The 16,521-nt window shown below is 40.8% G+C and overlaps 3 protein-coding genes across 3 annotated transcripts; 2 read left to right on the top strand and 1 right to left on the bottom strand.

Moving 5' to 3' along the window:
• Positions 1 to 505: 505 nt before the first annotated feature.
• On the bottom strand, positions 506 to 3,577 carry ankrd39 (ankyrin repeat domain 39). Its single transcript, XM_050051000.1, has 4 exons — positions 3,112 to 3,577; positions 2,853 to 2,956; positions 2,551 to 2,754; positions 506 to 2,446 (listed from the first exon to the last, which is right to left on the bottom strand). Exons 1-4 carry the CDS (start codon positions 3,203 to 3,205, stop codon positions 2,300 to 2,302), a joined length of 549 nt encoding a protein of 182 aa, XP_049906957.1. The 5' UTR covers positions 3,206 to 3,577; the 3' UTR covers positions 506 to 2,299.
• Positions 3,578 to 4,197: 620 nt separating this feature from the next.
• kctd9a (potassium channel tetramerization domain containing 9a) lies at positions 4,198 to 12,210 on the top strand. Its single transcript, XM_050051784.1, has 12 exons — positions 4,198 to 4,375; positions 4,704 to 4,825; positions 4,911 to 4,954; positions 5,046 to 5,142; positions 6,648 to 6,706; positions 6,815 to 6,943; positions 7,049 to 7,116; positions 7,213 to 7,308; positions 7,396 to 7,545; positions 7,993 to 8,098; positions 9,847 to 9,980; positions 10,628 to 12,210. The coding sequence occupies exons 1-12, from the start codon at positions 4,328 to 4,330 to the stop codon at positions 10,742 to 10,744; spliced, it is 1,170 nt and encodes a 389-aa protein (XP_049907741.1). The 5' UTR covers positions 4,198 to 4,327; the 3' UTR covers positions 10,745 to 12,210.
• Positions 12,211 to 12,509: 299 nt separating this feature from the next.
• On the top strand, positions 12,510 to 13,759 carry LOC126394479 (progonadoliberin-1-like). Its single transcript, XM_050051297.1, has 4 exons — positions 12,510 to 12,567; positions 12,663 to 12,801; positions 13,390 to 13,488; positions 13,622 to 13,759. The coding sequence occupies exons 2-4, from the start codon at positions 12,664 to 12,666 to the stop codon at positions 13,667 to 13,669; spliced, it is 285 nt and encodes a 94-aa protein (XP_049907254.1). The 5' UTR covers positions 12,510 to 12,567; position 12,663; the 3' UTR covers positions 13,670 to 13,759.
• Positions 13,760 to 16,521: the final 2,762 nt, after the last annotated feature.

Genomic DNA, 16,521 nt, shown 5'->3' with positions numbered 1-16,521 from the left:
TACAGTAGTACAGCAACAGGTCGCTATATATGTAGGCTGACCATGAGTGTTCCCAAAGACTATATCAAACTTTATAGCATGTCATGTTTAATGATACCAATGGGTCAACACTATCTGGAATTATCAGCATTTTGGAAACACTACTCTGTTGTTGTGTATACTTGGCAACATAATTAATACACAGTAAATAACCAAGCATGGTGGCACTAATATAACTCAGCTAAACAGCGATGTGTCCTCCTATCAGCTGCAACCGTTACACTCTGATGCGTCTCTCTCTTTCTAACAGTTACCCCGTTTAGTTTTCCAACTGTGTGCTGGGAGGATCGAATGAGGTCACTGTGTGTGAGCTGCCAGCTACTTCACATGGTGTACTGGGAAAAACACCTCCAGCTTATAAGGCAATAGCTCCCCCTGCTGCTAGATGTGTTCAAAAACCCAGAAAGGATCACATCGTGGATTTGCTAGACAAAGTTTAACAAATAACCCAACATGGGCGAAGATGTTGGCCTCCAGTTTTAATACAAACTGCTTTGTCAAACATGCCACATGTTCAATATAAACAGTGACAAGTGCTGCAGTGATAGCAAATGCTGGTGTTTGCAGAGCACTAAACAAATTCATTTCAAGTTCTACATACAGTGGGTTTAAGTGCAGTCATTTCAAAGAGAAACTATGTCTGTTGGTAGCTAGCATGTAAGCCTGCTCTGCTCTTGTACTTCATGTCAGGCTAATTCAACAATGAAACCTTCAATGCCAAGGTTTCAGCAACATCAGATGGTGAGGTAGGGTTTTCATGTAATTCTTCCCACTGAACAATAACATCTGTTTCCCTTATCACTACTCAGCCGTCAAACCCAAACTAAATACCTCAGCTGTAACTAGCTGTAACACAACACAAAGACAAATGTCTGTTTTGTTTTTTCTCTAAATGGTCAACGATAAGAAGAAACAGGTCGTTAATGCCATCATTGACTAATTAAAGCTGGGGTAGACAATCTAATTTTGGCAACATTTGGTAAAAATATCATAATGAACTGAGCATATTTTAATTCAAGTGGTCTGAGAGAAAACTACACTTCTGCACCTCCCCTTGGCTCTGTTTTCAGGCTTTTGAAAATTTGGCTCATGACGGGAGACTTTGGCGAATCATGGTGTTGCTATTGGCTGTTCTACAAATGCAGATGCGTGTGAACGTCCCTTCAGCTGATGAAAGTTTGATTCAGTGGCGGAGAATCTTGCAGATAAAGTTGCCACTCCTGCATATCCAACAACCTACACTGGAAAAGCAACTCAAAAAAGGGACACTAATCAGAAAGAGAGTCTGACAATAAACAAAATCAAGCTTCAAGTTCACATTTATGTGTCTAACATTAGTTAGAGTCTTGAATGTCCTCTGTCGCACTCCCCACCACTTTGGACCACCTCGCCAGTTGGAGATAAACCCCCGGTCAGCGGCCTCAGCAACCAAATCCAGCAGCAAAACCCAGCTTCCGAGGACCGGACAGCCCCTACTCCCTGCTGGATTAGCAAAAACTTTCTGTTGCTGCTGTTACACAGGTTGGACCTGGCACTGCTGCTGGCCACCAGCCCACTGTGACACCTCACGCTGGGGTGCTTATGCTAGTTAAATTCAAGCCGCTAAAACCACCAACAGGTCGGTCTCTCCAGCTGCTGCTCGCTCTCCTCCTGGGGAAGCAGCACAGAGCAGCGGGGAGCGAGGCAGAGGGACCATGGGGTGGCTTGCTAGCTAATTCTTATCTCATTTGTGGTCTGATAAACAGAGAGAGATGGCGGGGCAAAGAGGGGCTGAGAGGATGAGCTCTGTGCAATTCTACAATGAAGTAAGATTAAATAAAGGACAGAGAAGAAGGAGCTGCAAGACGAGGGTGTGTTTTCAAAATCTGTCGTTTTTCTTTCTTTGCCTTTTTCCAGATTTCTGCCAACCCCAGCTTTAAACGGAATTATTATTACTGTCATTTGACAACTACCTGATGTTGGACACTGGTGTTGTTTAACAGCTTTTACAAGTTTCTATAGCTTGAGAGGTGTAAATATTCCATAAACAGTACACTGGAAATCATAAACATGATGTTCATGGTTTGAAGCTAGAGTTCACAGTGTCATTCAGAGACTCTCAGCGCATGTTCAGCTGAGGAAAGAAGCAGCCAAATGTAGTGAATCCAGGTCAAGATGAGATTAATCCTCACTTAAGGAGATCTCACCTAGTGTGTTTTGAAATCATGTGATTTGTCTGTTCTTAGCAACTCCAGATTTCCCAGATGCAGTGTGTCTGTTTTCACCGGGGTGGTTTTAGGAGCTCCTGCAGATCTCCCTGTGGTGCCAGCTGGAAGGGTAGCTGGAGCCTCTTATTCACCTGGCTGCACAGTGCAGGACAGTGCTCCAGAAGCAGCCGACACACCTCTTCATGACCCCGTTCTGCAGCCTGCTCAAACATTTAACAGAGCAATAAATACAGGCACCGGATAAATTATTACCAAACTGTCTCTGCGGAATGCTTTTATTATGTTGTTACTGGCAGTGCTGCACCTTATGTAAAGGGGATGCGCCATCGTCATCACAGAGCGTCGGATCTGCTCTGTGGTGCAGCAGGAGTCGGACCACATCCAGATGACCGCAGTAGGCTGATCGATGGAGTGGTGTAGCACCGCCTGGTGTCTGGGGAGATGCACAGGCACCATTCTCAAGAAGAAACTTGCATACAGTGTGATGACCACTGCGGCTTGCATAGTGCTGAGACAAAACATACAATGATGCAGGAATTTAGATACATGAGAACAGTGGATGATAGTGCACTTACAGCCAAATATCTTTAACATCTATAAACTCACCAGAGCTGTGTATCCAGCTGAGTCTCTCAGGTTGGGGTCTGTGTCCTTCTGGACAAAGGACTTGACCCTTTCCAAGTCCCCATCCATTGCAGCAGACCAGATACCTGCACAGAAGAATGACACACAATACAGCACTGTACTTCACTGTCAGATCAGCCAAGGTAAAAACAGCCTATATGATATATTTTGTACACTGTGTAAACTCTATTAGAGCCATGGTTAAACTCAGCCACCACAGGCCTGACACATGTATGCAAACCTCGTTCAAAATCCATTTCACTCAGCGTCTGGTAAACACTGGGAGAGGAGACTGGATGGGAGCAACACGAACAGTGATGTCTGTCAGACGCCATCGTGTTAACTGGCACAAACGGGATAAAAAATAATTCCAACTTGGTTCAAACCTGAAGCTGAACAGTAGTTTTCGAGTTACAGGCATGTATTGTCATTATGCTGTTTGACAGTTCCGCGTTTCTTCTTCTATCTTTGGTGGTCGACAACTTTGTGGTGCTTTACCACCACCAACAGGACTGGCTTCAAAACACACGAGCCCAGAAATACAGTCAATGAATGTTTAACCGAATGACGAAAAAAATGTATATGTTATAGGCATGTTAGGATTCAGATACGGGTTGAAACAACGCGAATAGATGTAATTATTATACTACAAAAGGAAGAACTTCAGAGTAGTTTGTACCAGACCACCCCGATGTTTAAAACAAACGTACTTACGTGTAAACGTTCCGACCAATCGCAGAGCTGCAGTCAGAAGGACCCCTTCATGTGCTCTCTGATTCGGTCGGTTTTTCGTCTTGAAAGAACAACCAGCGCAGCTCAGCAACAACTCTTTGGGGGGAATTCTCAAACGTAAATCATTTTATGATGAACATCACAATTGGCGAATAATTTAGCAAACACACATAACTACTCAAAAATATTTAAAAATTGATAATTTCTCCAAAGGTCAGAGAAGTACAGTTTAAAATTATTATAAAATACCATCATTAAATGTGTTTATATTGTTTAGAGAATGCAAGATTGTATTTTCCTATGAAAAACTGTACTGTTGAGAAGTTCAAAATAAAGATTCAACAAAAACCTGCTCATTACTTTTGTTATTTATTGTTTTTATTTTTATTTTTGCCTTTAATGTCCTACACTGGCATTAGTAAAATTATGTATGTAATAGGCTGATAGTAAATATAGTAACTGACACTGTAATTGTAAATGTGGCCAAGAGGGTGAGATAATTAAACTTCTTTTCTTTAAACTTTTATACTAGACCTGAGATTTGGAGTATTGTCTGTATGTGGAACGTCACACTCGCTGTTTTTCCGATAGCTCCTGAAGGTATCTTTTTGTCTCGTGTTGTTGTCTGATGCAGCTAGCTAGCTTGAACCACAGAGTGTTAGCTGGCACACGCCACATTATTGTTGTATTTGTAACGAAGCACTTATAACCAAAGCGCCTAAAGAATGAGAAGAGTCACCTTATTTGTTAACGGGACATCTAAAAATGGCAAGGTTGGTACTAACCCTGTGGGAGTGTTTAGTTCAGGACCTGGGCCGCAGAATGACTGGCTTTTTCCACTGAACATACGTGTTTTATTAAAGCTATTGTAACCGACGCTAATGTTACACTGTATCCACTAACTGCGTATTATCAATTATATTCATATAAAGTCAAAGTAAATGTTAGTCTTTGTGACATTTTTACCACATTTAAGATAAATGTTACTGTTAGCTTAACCTAACTGTGACTCATTAATCTTGTATTAGGCAGCAGTGACCAATTTCTCTCCAGACTTTAATCCCTACACTGTTTTTTTTTTTAAAACATATTTCTCTGTAGGTTGTAGCAGTTTACGGGACCTTGTCCGACTTACTATCCGTAGCAAGCAATAAGTTAGGAATCAAAGCTGCCTCTTTGTACAATGGAAAGGGTGGTCTCATAGATGACATTGCCCTTATAAGGTAAGATCACACCATAACAATAAATATGTAGCTGAGCGTTTTAGCATGCCAGCTTAATCTGTGACTTGTATGTGTTTGTCAACAGAGATGACGACGTGTTGTACGTGTCAGAAGGCGATCCGTTTATTGGTGAGTGCTTTGATGTCTGCTGCAGGGGTGTCATCCGCTGTCACTGAAATTGTGAACATGCTCTCAGAGACTTCCTGTTTTTACTTCACAGATCCCCAACATGAAGCCAAGGTTGCATCTGATAAGCTTGGAGCACACACTGATTGGCTGACCCTTAATATCGGTGGGCGCCCCTTTACCACCACCAGGTATCTGAGATCTTAAAGGGTAACTTAGGCATTTCTCAACCAGGACTATTTTCCGTGTTTTCATGTCTTAGTTACTGATCTGAACAACAGTTATTTAAATTGGCCCAGTATTGAGAGAGAGAGGGCTGCAACTGCATAACGCCTGCAAAGTAACCAGATGGGGCAATTGTACAATGTCACTGTGCTTCCATTAAAAGTAGTTATTTTTGATTTAGACCAGCTCAGATCGTTATTACAAATGTCTGAAGTGTCTCTTTACCTTTTGCTTGATCCCGTCTGTTTGTTATTGTGACTTGTTGAAGGAGATGTCTCATTTTGAAATCTCACAAGACAAGAATTGTTGCATGACGACAACACTGAAAACTGGACAATGGAAATCTTTTAAATAAAACTAAGCTACGTTTTCTGTTCTCCACACAACACATTGTTCCCTCTTGCTTGCATTTTCAGCATTGTGCTCCTGAAACAAGTCACGATAGTCACAAGAGAGTCACAGAGATAACGAGTTTTAATGGATATACAGTGACAACTGTGCAGCTCCCGGCTGTAGCCAGAAACTGGACCAGTTTCAAAAATGGTTGGTCACATAAGTTACTTAGAAATGAAAACATGGGAAAACAAGGTTCAGGTTGAAAAATGCCAGAGTTACCCACGTTTTCATCAATAATAAACACATTACAAATCACTTAAGATGCTACATCACAGTGTATGTTTGTTTTACTCTGTTACAGTTAGACTTGCACCGATTACAATTTTTCGGGCTGATACCAATTTCCAATTTGCAGAGTTTTTGGATGGCCGATTCCGATTTAATTTTTTTCCAACCAGTTTACAGCACACAAGATATTGCAATATTTTCTATCTTTTTTTATATCAGAAAATTTTAACCAAGATACAACCAGCTTTTCAATAATCATCTCAAATAACCAAACAAAAACAGTGACACAGGTTAAGAAACATTTTCCTTTTTGCTCAAATATAACTTCAGGTACAGTATTAAAATATATAAGTAAAAAAGGCATACATAAATAAAAACATAGATAAATGAAATAATAATTCTTGGTGTATAGCATTTGTGGGTTATTTCTTGAACAGACAAAAAAGTAAAAATATCTCCTGTGGAAAATTCACACAGGTCTTCACCAGTGGTGTAGTGGTAATTGATGAGGTGGGTGTAGGCTACTACTAGGTAGATAGGTAGGTTACTGATGAGGAAGTGGGCATACTCTCCTATATATTACTATGGCTTTTTAGCTGATAGGTGGGTATACTGTAACTGGATAGAAAAAGAAGTGGGTATACCCTGTATACCTGAGTATACCCTCCAATACACCACTGTAAGCGTGCGGACACGCGCGTCTTCGGCACGTGGACAGGCGCCTCGTCAGTCGGCCGATCACGTGAAAACCGGCCCGATTCTGAGTACTGCCAATAAATCGGTGCAAGTCTAGTTACAGTTTCATTGTCATTCATTGTCTTGTTTATTGAATGTGTTTTGTGTTCAGGAGCACCTTGGTCAGCAAGGAGCCAGAGAGTATGCTTGCTCACATGTTTCGAGGGAATGGTAAGTTGTCGCTACTCACTACAGATTGTCAGTAAGAATTTTGTTTTTGTTACTTATTTATTTTGTAACTTATTTAATGTGTTTTGTCAACCTCTGTGTTTGCTCCAGATGTGTGGGGGAACAAGCGGGACGAGCATGGGGCTTACCTAATTGACCGTAGCCCTGAATACTTTGAGCCTATTCTAAACTACCTGAGACATGGTCAACTCATAATCAATGAAGGCATAAATATACGAGGTAAACTTTCTGACAACCCCCTAAATGATGGAGTCTACCTGGATCACCCTGAAGAGGGTCGTTAAATCAAATTTTCTGATATAATTTGCGCTAAATGTCTTCCAGGTGTCCTCGAGGAGGCCCGGTTCTTTGGAATTGAGCAGCTTGCTGAACAGCTGGAAGCAGCAATCAAGGTAATATGAAGTGTGGCAGGTAAATAATTTTAATTTACAATAGCGATTACTCCCTTGAATGCATCGTGACTCACCACATGCTTACTTTCAAAACAGAACTCACAGCCACCTGAGGACCACTCTCCCATCTCTCGCAAGGAGTTTGTTCGTTTTCTTTTGGCGACACCCACCAAGTCAGAGCTCCGTTGTCAGGTATAGCTAAGTAAAAACGTTGTCATCCACCTCATAATTTCACCATATTAAGTTAATATTTGACACCATTACTCTCACTGTCTCTAGGGTCTTAATTTCAGTGGTGCGGATCTGTCTCGACTTGATTTGCGCTACATCAATTTTAAGATGGCTAATCTAAGCCGCTGCAATCTGACACATGCCAACCTGTGCTGTTCCAATCTGGAGCGGGCTGATCTTTCTGGAGCCAACCTGGATGTAAGTTCTTAAAAACTCTTTTCTTGTGGGCACTAAATGATCCATGTGTACAGACAGTATCAGCTGACTCACAGTAAGTGCAGAATGTTCTAAATAAACCTCACTGTGGGGAAGCAAAGATTTCCTACTTCTGTCTAAGCTGTGTGTCATTGCTGTGTTTTCTGAACTGTTGTCCCTCCTGCCAATGAGCAGTGGACTTGGCTTTAAGTTTTTGTCCACTTCACACTTGCTGCCCCCTCAGCTGTGTGGAGGAAGGCCCCTTCTGTTCTTAAACATGTTTGCCAGTGTCACACACTTTCTTCCACATTCACCTCATTAAGAGAACAATTAGCAGACTGTTTTTCCTCAGCCTGGTCACTTCTTACATACATTTATTGTACAGTGTAACTCAGTATGAACTTACAAGATCATTGTGAATGCTTTTGATCTTTGTGTTGTCTTTTGAAGGGTGCTAACTTACAAGGGGTGAAGATGCTTTGTTCCAATGCTGAGGGAGCTTCTCTCAAAGGATGCGATTTTGAAGATCCATCTGGACTGAAGGCCAACCTGGAAGGTAATCCATCACAACTTTTAGTCAAAGCAGAGACAGTTTCACATTCAGAGTCACATTTTAATCTAGACTGTATAAAATAATGGACGCAGCCACCATGCGTCACCTATTGTTGTGTGGACTTAAGTTTGGACTCTCGAGTTTGGCATTTTGGATGGCACATCTTGAATTTTTTGAACCAGAAGTGACCGTATTTGAACGAGAGGGCTGAGATAACGTCAATGCTAGCTGCTAGCTTGGTTAGCACAGTGCATTTATATCTGTGGTTAACTGTGATAATGCTAATGCTTATCCCACTAGCAAAATGAAACAGACTTAAAACCATTTTAAAAAAATGAACTAACTGGAAAAACTTCTTAGAGGGTCTTTTTGTACAACCAGACACTGAACAGGAGTTTTTAGACGACCAAAAAGTTACAAGAGCTTCTTTGTTCATGACATACATTGGTGTGCTGATGAAGAGCAGGCAACTGGAGGCAAAGACTACCAACACTGCACAAAAGCCTATAATTCGGAGTTAACGTCTTTTATAAGCAATCAAATTGAGGAAAAATAAAGGTCAACTCAAGTCCGGAAAATAGTAGGACATAAAGGGGAGAAGTAGAAACAAAGTCACTGAGGAACAGGTGCAGATTTGGATCAAAAACCTCTGTCTTCAGTCTGGAGGAGAGGAGTTATCTAATGTCAGATTTTAACATTAAGCATGCTTTGAGTTGGATGCAATTACAATGTGATGTGACAACTTCTTTGTGTTTTTAACTACTACCTAGACTTTTAACGGCGTTTCACAAGACCTCTGGGAATGGTTGACCTAGTTGTAGAAAATAGTAGCTAAAGTTAGCTAACATTACCTAGTAACATTAGCCCGACTGCGGTGCATCCATGTACAGAGTTTAAATATAAAATTACACTCAAGCACAGTTACCCACCTGGGGAAAAAAGATGGCAGTCATTTCAGTCATGGACTGAACCACACACACATTAGTTCTAGCCCACTAGACTTTTGTACGCTTTCATCGACTTGCTGTGTAACGTTTGTAACATAAGGAGGTCTGGAGGAAGAGGTAGTTTAAAACGATGATTGTGTCCATGCCAGGCAAATCAATCAAGTTGTTGGGGAAAAAAATCACTTTTCTTCATCTACAATGTATCACATCCAACATGTGTTTCAGTTTTTTGGTAATTCCTGCTGCCTGCAGGTTCATCCAACCAAGTCACACACTTCCTGCCCTCCATCTGAATTTTGCGTGTCATATTAGTCACGTGATTGCAAACAAGCTATTAACTTATATGAAAACACGCTGACATAGCCACAGCTACGGCTACGTCTGTACTCTGTGAATCTGGGGTTAAGCCATGCTACATTAGCTAACCAATATTGTTGCTGTGGTAGCGGCTTGTCAGCGGACAGTACCCACTTCAGGTGTCCCTTAATTATGCAGAACTTTAAGCCTTGATGACATTTAAACAGGTTAGTTATTTAAACTTATTTCTGTTGGATAGTTGTCACAAATGGGGAAATCAGCTGTAGAGACCAAAACTGTTTTTGCACAAGGCTTTAAAGATGTTAATCTCTGCTGTAAATTCTGGCATGTTAACATGGGTGTCTATTGGGAATAACTGGCTATTGAAGCCAGCCTCAGGTGGCCATTAGAGAAACTGCAGGGTTTTTTTATGCACTTCTGCTTCGGCTTCATTTTTCAAGCCCCGGAGGTTGCTGCTTGGTTTTAACCAAATGTTTTTGTAATCAGGTGCTAACCTCAAAGGAGTTGACATGGAAGGAAGCCAAATGACCGGCATCAACCTGCGTGTGGCCACTCTGAAAAACGCTAAGCTGAAGAACTGTAACCTGCGGGGAGCCACTTTAGCAGGGACTGATCTTGAGGTGAGCGAGGGCCATCAAGAGGGATTATCTCTTAAAACACTCATGCTGACTCAGCCTCTCTGCGGGCCGAAAAGGATGAAACATAACCTTTCTGTAAATAAAAAAGCAGTTAATACAACAGGCACAATGATTTCAATCTTTTATCTTTCTTGAAATTGAATGGTTTTTCTGCCTCAGATTGTCTGAGTCTGATTTTGCAAGTAAATAAAAGTGTTCCAAACTGGGATTTATTTGTCAGAATTTAAGATAAGAAAGTTTTTGGGTGGATTTGCCTTGTGCTCAAAGGAGAGGACTAGCTTTTTGAACCTATAAAGTGCATGTGATAATTAATTTAAGTATCAAATAAGGATTTATTTACCTAAACAAGCCTTTAGAATCTTACAAAAAGTAACAGGATTGAGCCAGAGCACTAGAGCTGAAATGATTAGTGATAAACAAGTAATCAGCAGTGACCTTGATAATTGATTTTAAGTCATGTTGTTAAGCAAAAGTGCCAAAAAGTCATTGGTTCCAGTTTTCCAGATGTGCATATTTGCGGTTTTCTCACTCTTAAATGACTGCAAAGTGAGCACTTTACAGTTCTCCAGTTTCACCTGACCCATTTAATCCTCTAGTCTCACTATTTTGTCTCTGCCACCTTTTTGCAGAATTGCGACCTGTCCGGCTGCGATCTTCAAGAAGCTAACCTGAGAGGGTCCAATGTGAAAGGAGCCATTTTTGAAGAGATGCTGACCCCTCTGCACATGTCACAGAGTGTCAGATAACTCGGCCCACGCGGCTGGCTTCTATATTGCTCTTTCCCTCCAGCCTCTCTTACAGTATACTCTCTCTTTACCTGTCTGCAGCACAGGTAGTTGTATGCACATCCCTGGCATTCCACCTATATTATGTTAGCTTTAAATATCTTGCACTAGAATTTATTCAGGGTTGTCTCTGTATGTTTGTACGGTAGGAAGTTTTTAAATGTTCCGCTGCATATATCACCAAAACAAAAATAATGTTCCTTGTGTATGTAGATGTGTCTGGATGCAATCCCATGACTATACTCATGTAATGTAACTACATAATTTATATTCACTTCATATTACTTGACATGTTAATGGGAGTCAAAGTCAGATGATGTGTGTGCAGTCAAGTTCAGAGCGCTGAGCTTCACTGAATGCTGCTCTAGCAGAAATAGGTGTCACTTACCAATAACTGTGTCGTTATATATTCCTCTTTAAGTATGTAACTTAATTTTGCTGGATTCAACATATTCTAAAGGAAGCAATGCAAGCCAAAGCCATAATGATAGCACAGTCTTAAAGGCTAAAAGTGCTGTTAGTGCACCATTAAACTATGCGCCAGGCTAGTTTGAAACACAGCTTGGGTATGCAATACATGATTTACAGCTGTGAGGTTCCTCCTTTCCTACTCTTAACTATTGTGTTCTTAAAAAGCTTTCCCTTGTTTTGCGCTCCTTGAATCTACCTCTTTTTATTTAATCCTGTGTGCGAGTGATCCACAACTGCATGCATTTGACTGTGGCACTTCTTATTGTAATGTTTATGTATGACATTCGTTATTCTTCAGTTTCCCATTATGAGAAAAGATGGCGTGCTTTAACAGAAGGCCGTTTACACACGTTCATGTTGTCAAAGTGGGTCTGCCTGGAAATGTGCGCCATGCATTGATGTATATCACGTAATCATGCTTTGAACTTATTTGCACAAGTATATGTTAACCTGTAACATGTTATACCGTTTCACCAAAAAAATGTTTGGTGCTTGTAATCATATGTAAAGCAAATCCAGTGTTACAAAAACGTTTAAAAAAAAAAGCGTTATTAGAGTAGGCAGGTGTTGTCAGCTGTTTTGTCAAGGATCACACGTCAGTTCACTACAGGACCGTGTTCGTTTGCATGTTTGAAGACCTATACTCGTCTTTGACTGGTGAAGTTTCTCTAGCTGTAGCTCAAAGCTGCTCCGATGCAATACTATTCACTCAGTTCAATAGTAGGTACCCAGCCTGTGAGAATGAATGATGAAGGCAATCATATTGTGTAATCAATGGAAGAGCTATGGTTATTTATTTTAATACATCTCACTGAATGCAATATGGGGCAATGGTTGGTTTGTGTTTGAGACAGGGAGCGGTGTAGGTCTCCCTATCTATGATTATTGCACTCGACCGTGGAAATATATTTCCACGAATGACTGTTATAAATAAACTGCAATGAAGAAGAACAAAATCTTGTGTCGTGTGATTTTTAATCATTTGTTGCGTCAGTTTTGAATGAACAGGGTTTTTGTACATTAAAAATACGTCATAAAAGTCCCAGACAGGAAACAGCTGAAAATGGTTGCTCTATGTAACTTGTTCTTTTTGTGGACGGGCAAAAATCACACGCCACGTGTAATCTTGTAAACAGCTCCGGAGGTTGCCAGTAAGTGTTGCTTAATCCCACTTTGTGACCCCCTGTAGTGAAGTGTTGGGCTAGGAAGAGAAGAGGTTTATATAAACCCTGGAAAATAGTGCAGCAGCAGGATTTACAAAGGACAGCAGACAAGAACAAATCAGAGACGCCTGCCTGCCTCCTGCACAGAAGGTAAGAAATTCAGTGATGGGCTTATTACTGTAAATCTGAAAGGTGAGACTCAGGGCTAAGAGCTATGACAGTAACATGCTTATATTTTCTCTCAGAATGGCTGCAAAGTCCTTGGCACTGTGTCTGCTGCTTGTGGGAGCAGTGTTGCCACAGGGCCACTGTCAGCACTGGTCATATGGACTGAGCCCGGGAGGGAAGAGGGATCTGGACAGCCTCTCAGACACACCGGGCAATGTAAGGGACTGTTCTTTACTAATCAGAGGAGGGGAGTGTTTGGACGTGATGTTTTTTTTTTGTTTTTTAAACCTTGACCTTACCCAAAGCCTCTCGAAATGGGGGGAAATGCTTCACCCTGCCTGCTCTGCATCAGCACTACAGCAGCAACACTGTCTATGTGAACACCCCAAGTGTGTGAGCCACAGCAGTTCAGGGAGGTAGCAGTGATGCGCTGCTCCCACAGGCAGTGTGGCCTGGGTGTTCTGCTGGAAAATTCAAAAAGCAGCTAGCAGCAGTTAGCAGCTAACTCAAAGAAAAAGGAAAGTGTTTGACAATGTCCTCATATTGGGAAAACAATCAGGTCCAGGAGCTCCTTACCCTCCGAGTAGAGGAAGAGATCAGTTGCCATTAAATAGGGATGGTAAATAAATGTTATTGCCATGTTATGCCATTGTTATTGTTTATAAACACAGCTGGTGCATAATCTAATATGAAAAAGAAGAAGGGCAAGAAGATACACATTATTAAAAAAAACATAAGTCACTTCCTAGTACCTCACCGCATTTGGCAATGTTTTTTTTGTTTGTTTTGTTTTGTCTTGAACAGATTCTTGAGGGGTTTCCACACGTGGACACACCCTGCGGTGTTTTTGGTTGTGTGGAGGAATCACCTTTTGCCAAGATTTACAGAACCAAAGGATTTCTTGTAAGTTTAGCGTATTTGTAATGATGTGCTGTGTTTAGCTTTTTTTCTGTTGATGAATCATCATAATCATCATTTGTGGCTCCCATAAATCTTTAATTTATTCTCACAAGTTTCATGTTTTGCTCTCTTTTAGGACAGTGTCACCGACAGGGGAAATGGACACAGACCATATAAAAAATAAGGATTATTTGAGACTACAATAAATATTATATTAGCATGTCACAGTTGTTGTTGTTATTGCTTGCGTGATTTACACTGAAATTAAAAATACAATTTACAGGCTCTTTTACTTTGCTAAATATCTCTGTGCTATTTTGAAAGATAGTTTTGGTGAACCGCTCAAAGGTGCTGAGTGTTCTTATGCTATTACCATTGATGTTGTGTGGGTATATTTCATGTATTTAATGCTAAAAACTCAGTCCTGTTACCTTCAGTCCTGTAACTTACATGAACCATCTTCAATTCAGAAACTTATTGAATAAATAAAAAAGATGGCCTGAGTTGACCAGTACACATTTTAAGTAGTTAAACATGTGTGTTATTTGATACAGTGCTGAAAAAAATATAAAAGTAAGTTTATTTTGACAAGTTACAACATGCAAACTGCACCAATTTGGCGGAACATTTTTCCTTTAGTAAAAGTTTAAACCAGGTCATTTTTGCCCAGAAACACCATATAGAGGTGAACTGATCGGAGGCTCAGAGCTCAGCCACCAGATGGCACTAGAAACCAACATGAAACTGCATCCTTGAAGTTTCTACTCCCTCCTTGCCATAGAATTTAGAGCACGTCTGACTGATAAAATAATGTGCCATAAAATCCATATGTAGACAATCTCTCCGACTGCTGCTGAGATTTTATTTACAGTGTTGTCCATAAGGCTGGATCAGATCCTGTCGATACTTTTTTGTAATTTAATGCACTTTATTGTGTTTGTTCACCATGAGGACATGTGTCTGAAGCCAATTTATTGTATTGTAATAACTCATTGCTTGCTTGGCTTGTTTTACGCACACTCCACAATCTCCTTTGGATTATAAAAGGGCTTGTTCACAGTTGGATGAGCAACATGAAAATGATTCGACCAGGCGACACTTGTGTGTGCGTGTGTGTTTGACGATAGGGTAAGGAATTTAAACAAACTGAATAACAAATCAAAGTTCATTCATCATTGAGATTTGACAGTGATACAACAGCCTGTAATATCCTGCTGACCAGTGTATGGAGAGGTCATGCTCTTATCTCCAGTGGAAAGTGGGTTTTTTCAAAGTAGTTTAATCTGTCGGTCACTCCGCTGTCACTCAGCAAACACACATGACAGATAATCACTTCCGCTGGTTTGACAATATTGATGAGATCGCTGCTACTTTGGTTGAGCATACAACCGACACCATATGGGTCAAGTATTGTCCTTTATTGAAAGTGATTTGATAAGGGATTAATACTATATATGAAAGACAACAGCAGAGCAGGACAAAAAATATTTACTTAAGATCAGTGCCATTGTGGACAATGACTCATGTCTGCCCTCCATTTTGATATCACAGACATCATTTCAGAAACATTACTTGCAGCAAGGAACCTTATTTGCATTTTTATAAAGTGTAAACATCGAAGCAGCCTTTACTTGGGTGTATGTTTGAATGACTGAATAGGCCTACCAGGCACAGGCCCAGGGGCCCAAAGTGTCAGGGCCCCCCCCCTGGCCCTCATCTGCAAAATGTCACTCAAATTACTGGAACATATACCAGGAAAAGACTCAAAATGTATACAAAGAGATGCAAAGGAACTAAAAAGAGACACAAAACAACCAAACAAAGACACACAATGACCTCAAAGACACACAAAACCACAAAAGATGCACAATGGCTACAAAGAGATGCAAAACAACAACAAAAAAGAGGCAAAGCCACAGTTTGTGTCTTGGTCCTATGTAGGAGAGGTGGGGGTGGGGACTTTTTGCATATGTGTGCCCAGGGACCCATTGTCTTATAATCCGCCCATGCCTGGGTCATTACAGAGTGGATTTAGTAAACAGCAGTGGGCCATCTACATCTGATGTTTTCAAACAGCACTATAATCAAGAAAATACCTGTTGGAGACGCACACCCTGCTGATCTTGTACTCACTCAGCTGAGAGGTCCACCATGTTACTTCTAATTAGTCTCACTGAGACCAGGCTGAAACAGATTGAACTAATAAAAGAGAACATTGGGACATGCTGAGACAGTCCAGCAGTGCAGTCTACATATAAATGTTGTGTGTTTAATGCTTGCAGACCCTGGACCCTAAACTTCCGAGGATGAATCAACAACAAGTCTTTATAGCAAACATTTTGACATGTCATGGCAGGAAAGGCACAGGTGGAGCAAATTACATCAACAGAATAATTGTACATTAGAGTTAGACAGGTAGATTGATACCTTATGTCTGTACAGTAAGTAATAAGCTGCCACCAGCAGATGGTTAGCTCAGCATAAAGACATGGGAGGGGGGAACAGCTAGCCAAAGGTTAAAAGGTATCTTTGAACATAGCAAGGCTAGAAGTATCCCCTAGTGTCTGGTCTTTATGTTAAGCTAAAATAACTGGCTTCAGGCTGTTGCTTTGTAATTGCAGATGTGAGAGTGGTATTGATCTTCTCATCTAACTCTCAGCATGGAAGGGAATCGAAAATATCAAGCTCTTCCTTTTGATATTGCTCTCTTGTCTGTATGATGAATATGAGGCTACCACCAGCAGCTGGTAGCATAACTTAGTATACAGACTGGGAACAGGTGTAAACTGTCAACCTGGCTGTCTAAAGTTTACAGTATCCACTGCCTAGCACTTGTAAAGCTTACTGATCAACAGGCTATGTGTCATTAGTTAAATCCATACAGAAACCTTAGTGTAGGAATGATAATTCATAGGTGGTTATGTGTGACTATTTCTTAGCTGGGACCAGAGTCTCCACTGGTTGCTAAGCAGATGCTCCCAGCTAAGATATCATGCAGCATATAACTTCAGTAAAATTGCGAGTTGTAACTTTTAC

Source organism: Epinephelus moara, chromosome 8, assembly GCF_006386435.1.
Source record: "Epinephelus moara isolate mb chromosome 8, YSFRI_EMoa_1.0, whole genome shotgun sequence".
Lineage (NCBI taxonomy): Eukaryota > Metazoa > Chordata > Actinopteri > Perciformes > Serranidae > Epinephelus > Epinephelus moara.
This window is presented reverse-complemented; position numbering and strand designations above follow the sequence as displayed.

Bases quoted from the DNA above. Each gene is read 5' to 3' on its own strand.
- kctd9a (XM_050051784.1), top strand. From the start codon at position 4,328: ATGAGAAGAGTCACCTTATTTGTTAACGGGACATCTAAAAATGGCAAG. The intron at 4,376-4,703 runs GTTGGTACTAAC...ATTTCTCTGTAG, and splicing joins GGACATCTAAAAATGGCAAG to GTTGTAGCAGTTTACGGGAC. The intron at 7,117-7,212 runs GTAATATGAAGT...CTTTCAAAACAG, and splicing joins AGCTGGAAGCAGCAATCAAG to AACTCACAGCCACCTGAGGA.
- LOC126394479 (XM_050051297.1), top strand. From the start codon at position 12,664: ATGGCTGCAAAGTCCTTGGCACTGTGTCTGCTGCTTGTGGGAGCAGTG. The intron at 12,802-13,389 runs GTAAGGGACTGT...TGTCTTGAACAG, and splicing joins TCTCAGACACACCGGGCAAT to ATTCTTGAGGGGTTTCCACA. The intron at 13,489-13,621 runs GTAAGTTTAGCG...GCTCTCTTTTAG, and splicing joins ACAGAACCAAAGGATTTCTT to GACAGTGTCACCGACAGGGG.
- ankrd39 (XM_050051000.1), bottom strand. From the start codon at position 3,205: ATGGCGTCTGACAGACATCACTGTTCGTGTTGCTCCCATCCAGTCTCC. The intron at 2,755-2,852 runs GTGAGTTTATAG...GTTTTGTCTCAG, and splicing joins CAGCTGGATACACAGCTCTG to CACTATGCAAGCCGCAGTGG. The intron at 2,447-2,550 runs GTGCAGCACTGC...ATGTTTGAGCAG, and splicing joins GCGCATCCCCTTTACATAAG to GCTGCAGAACGGGGTCATGA.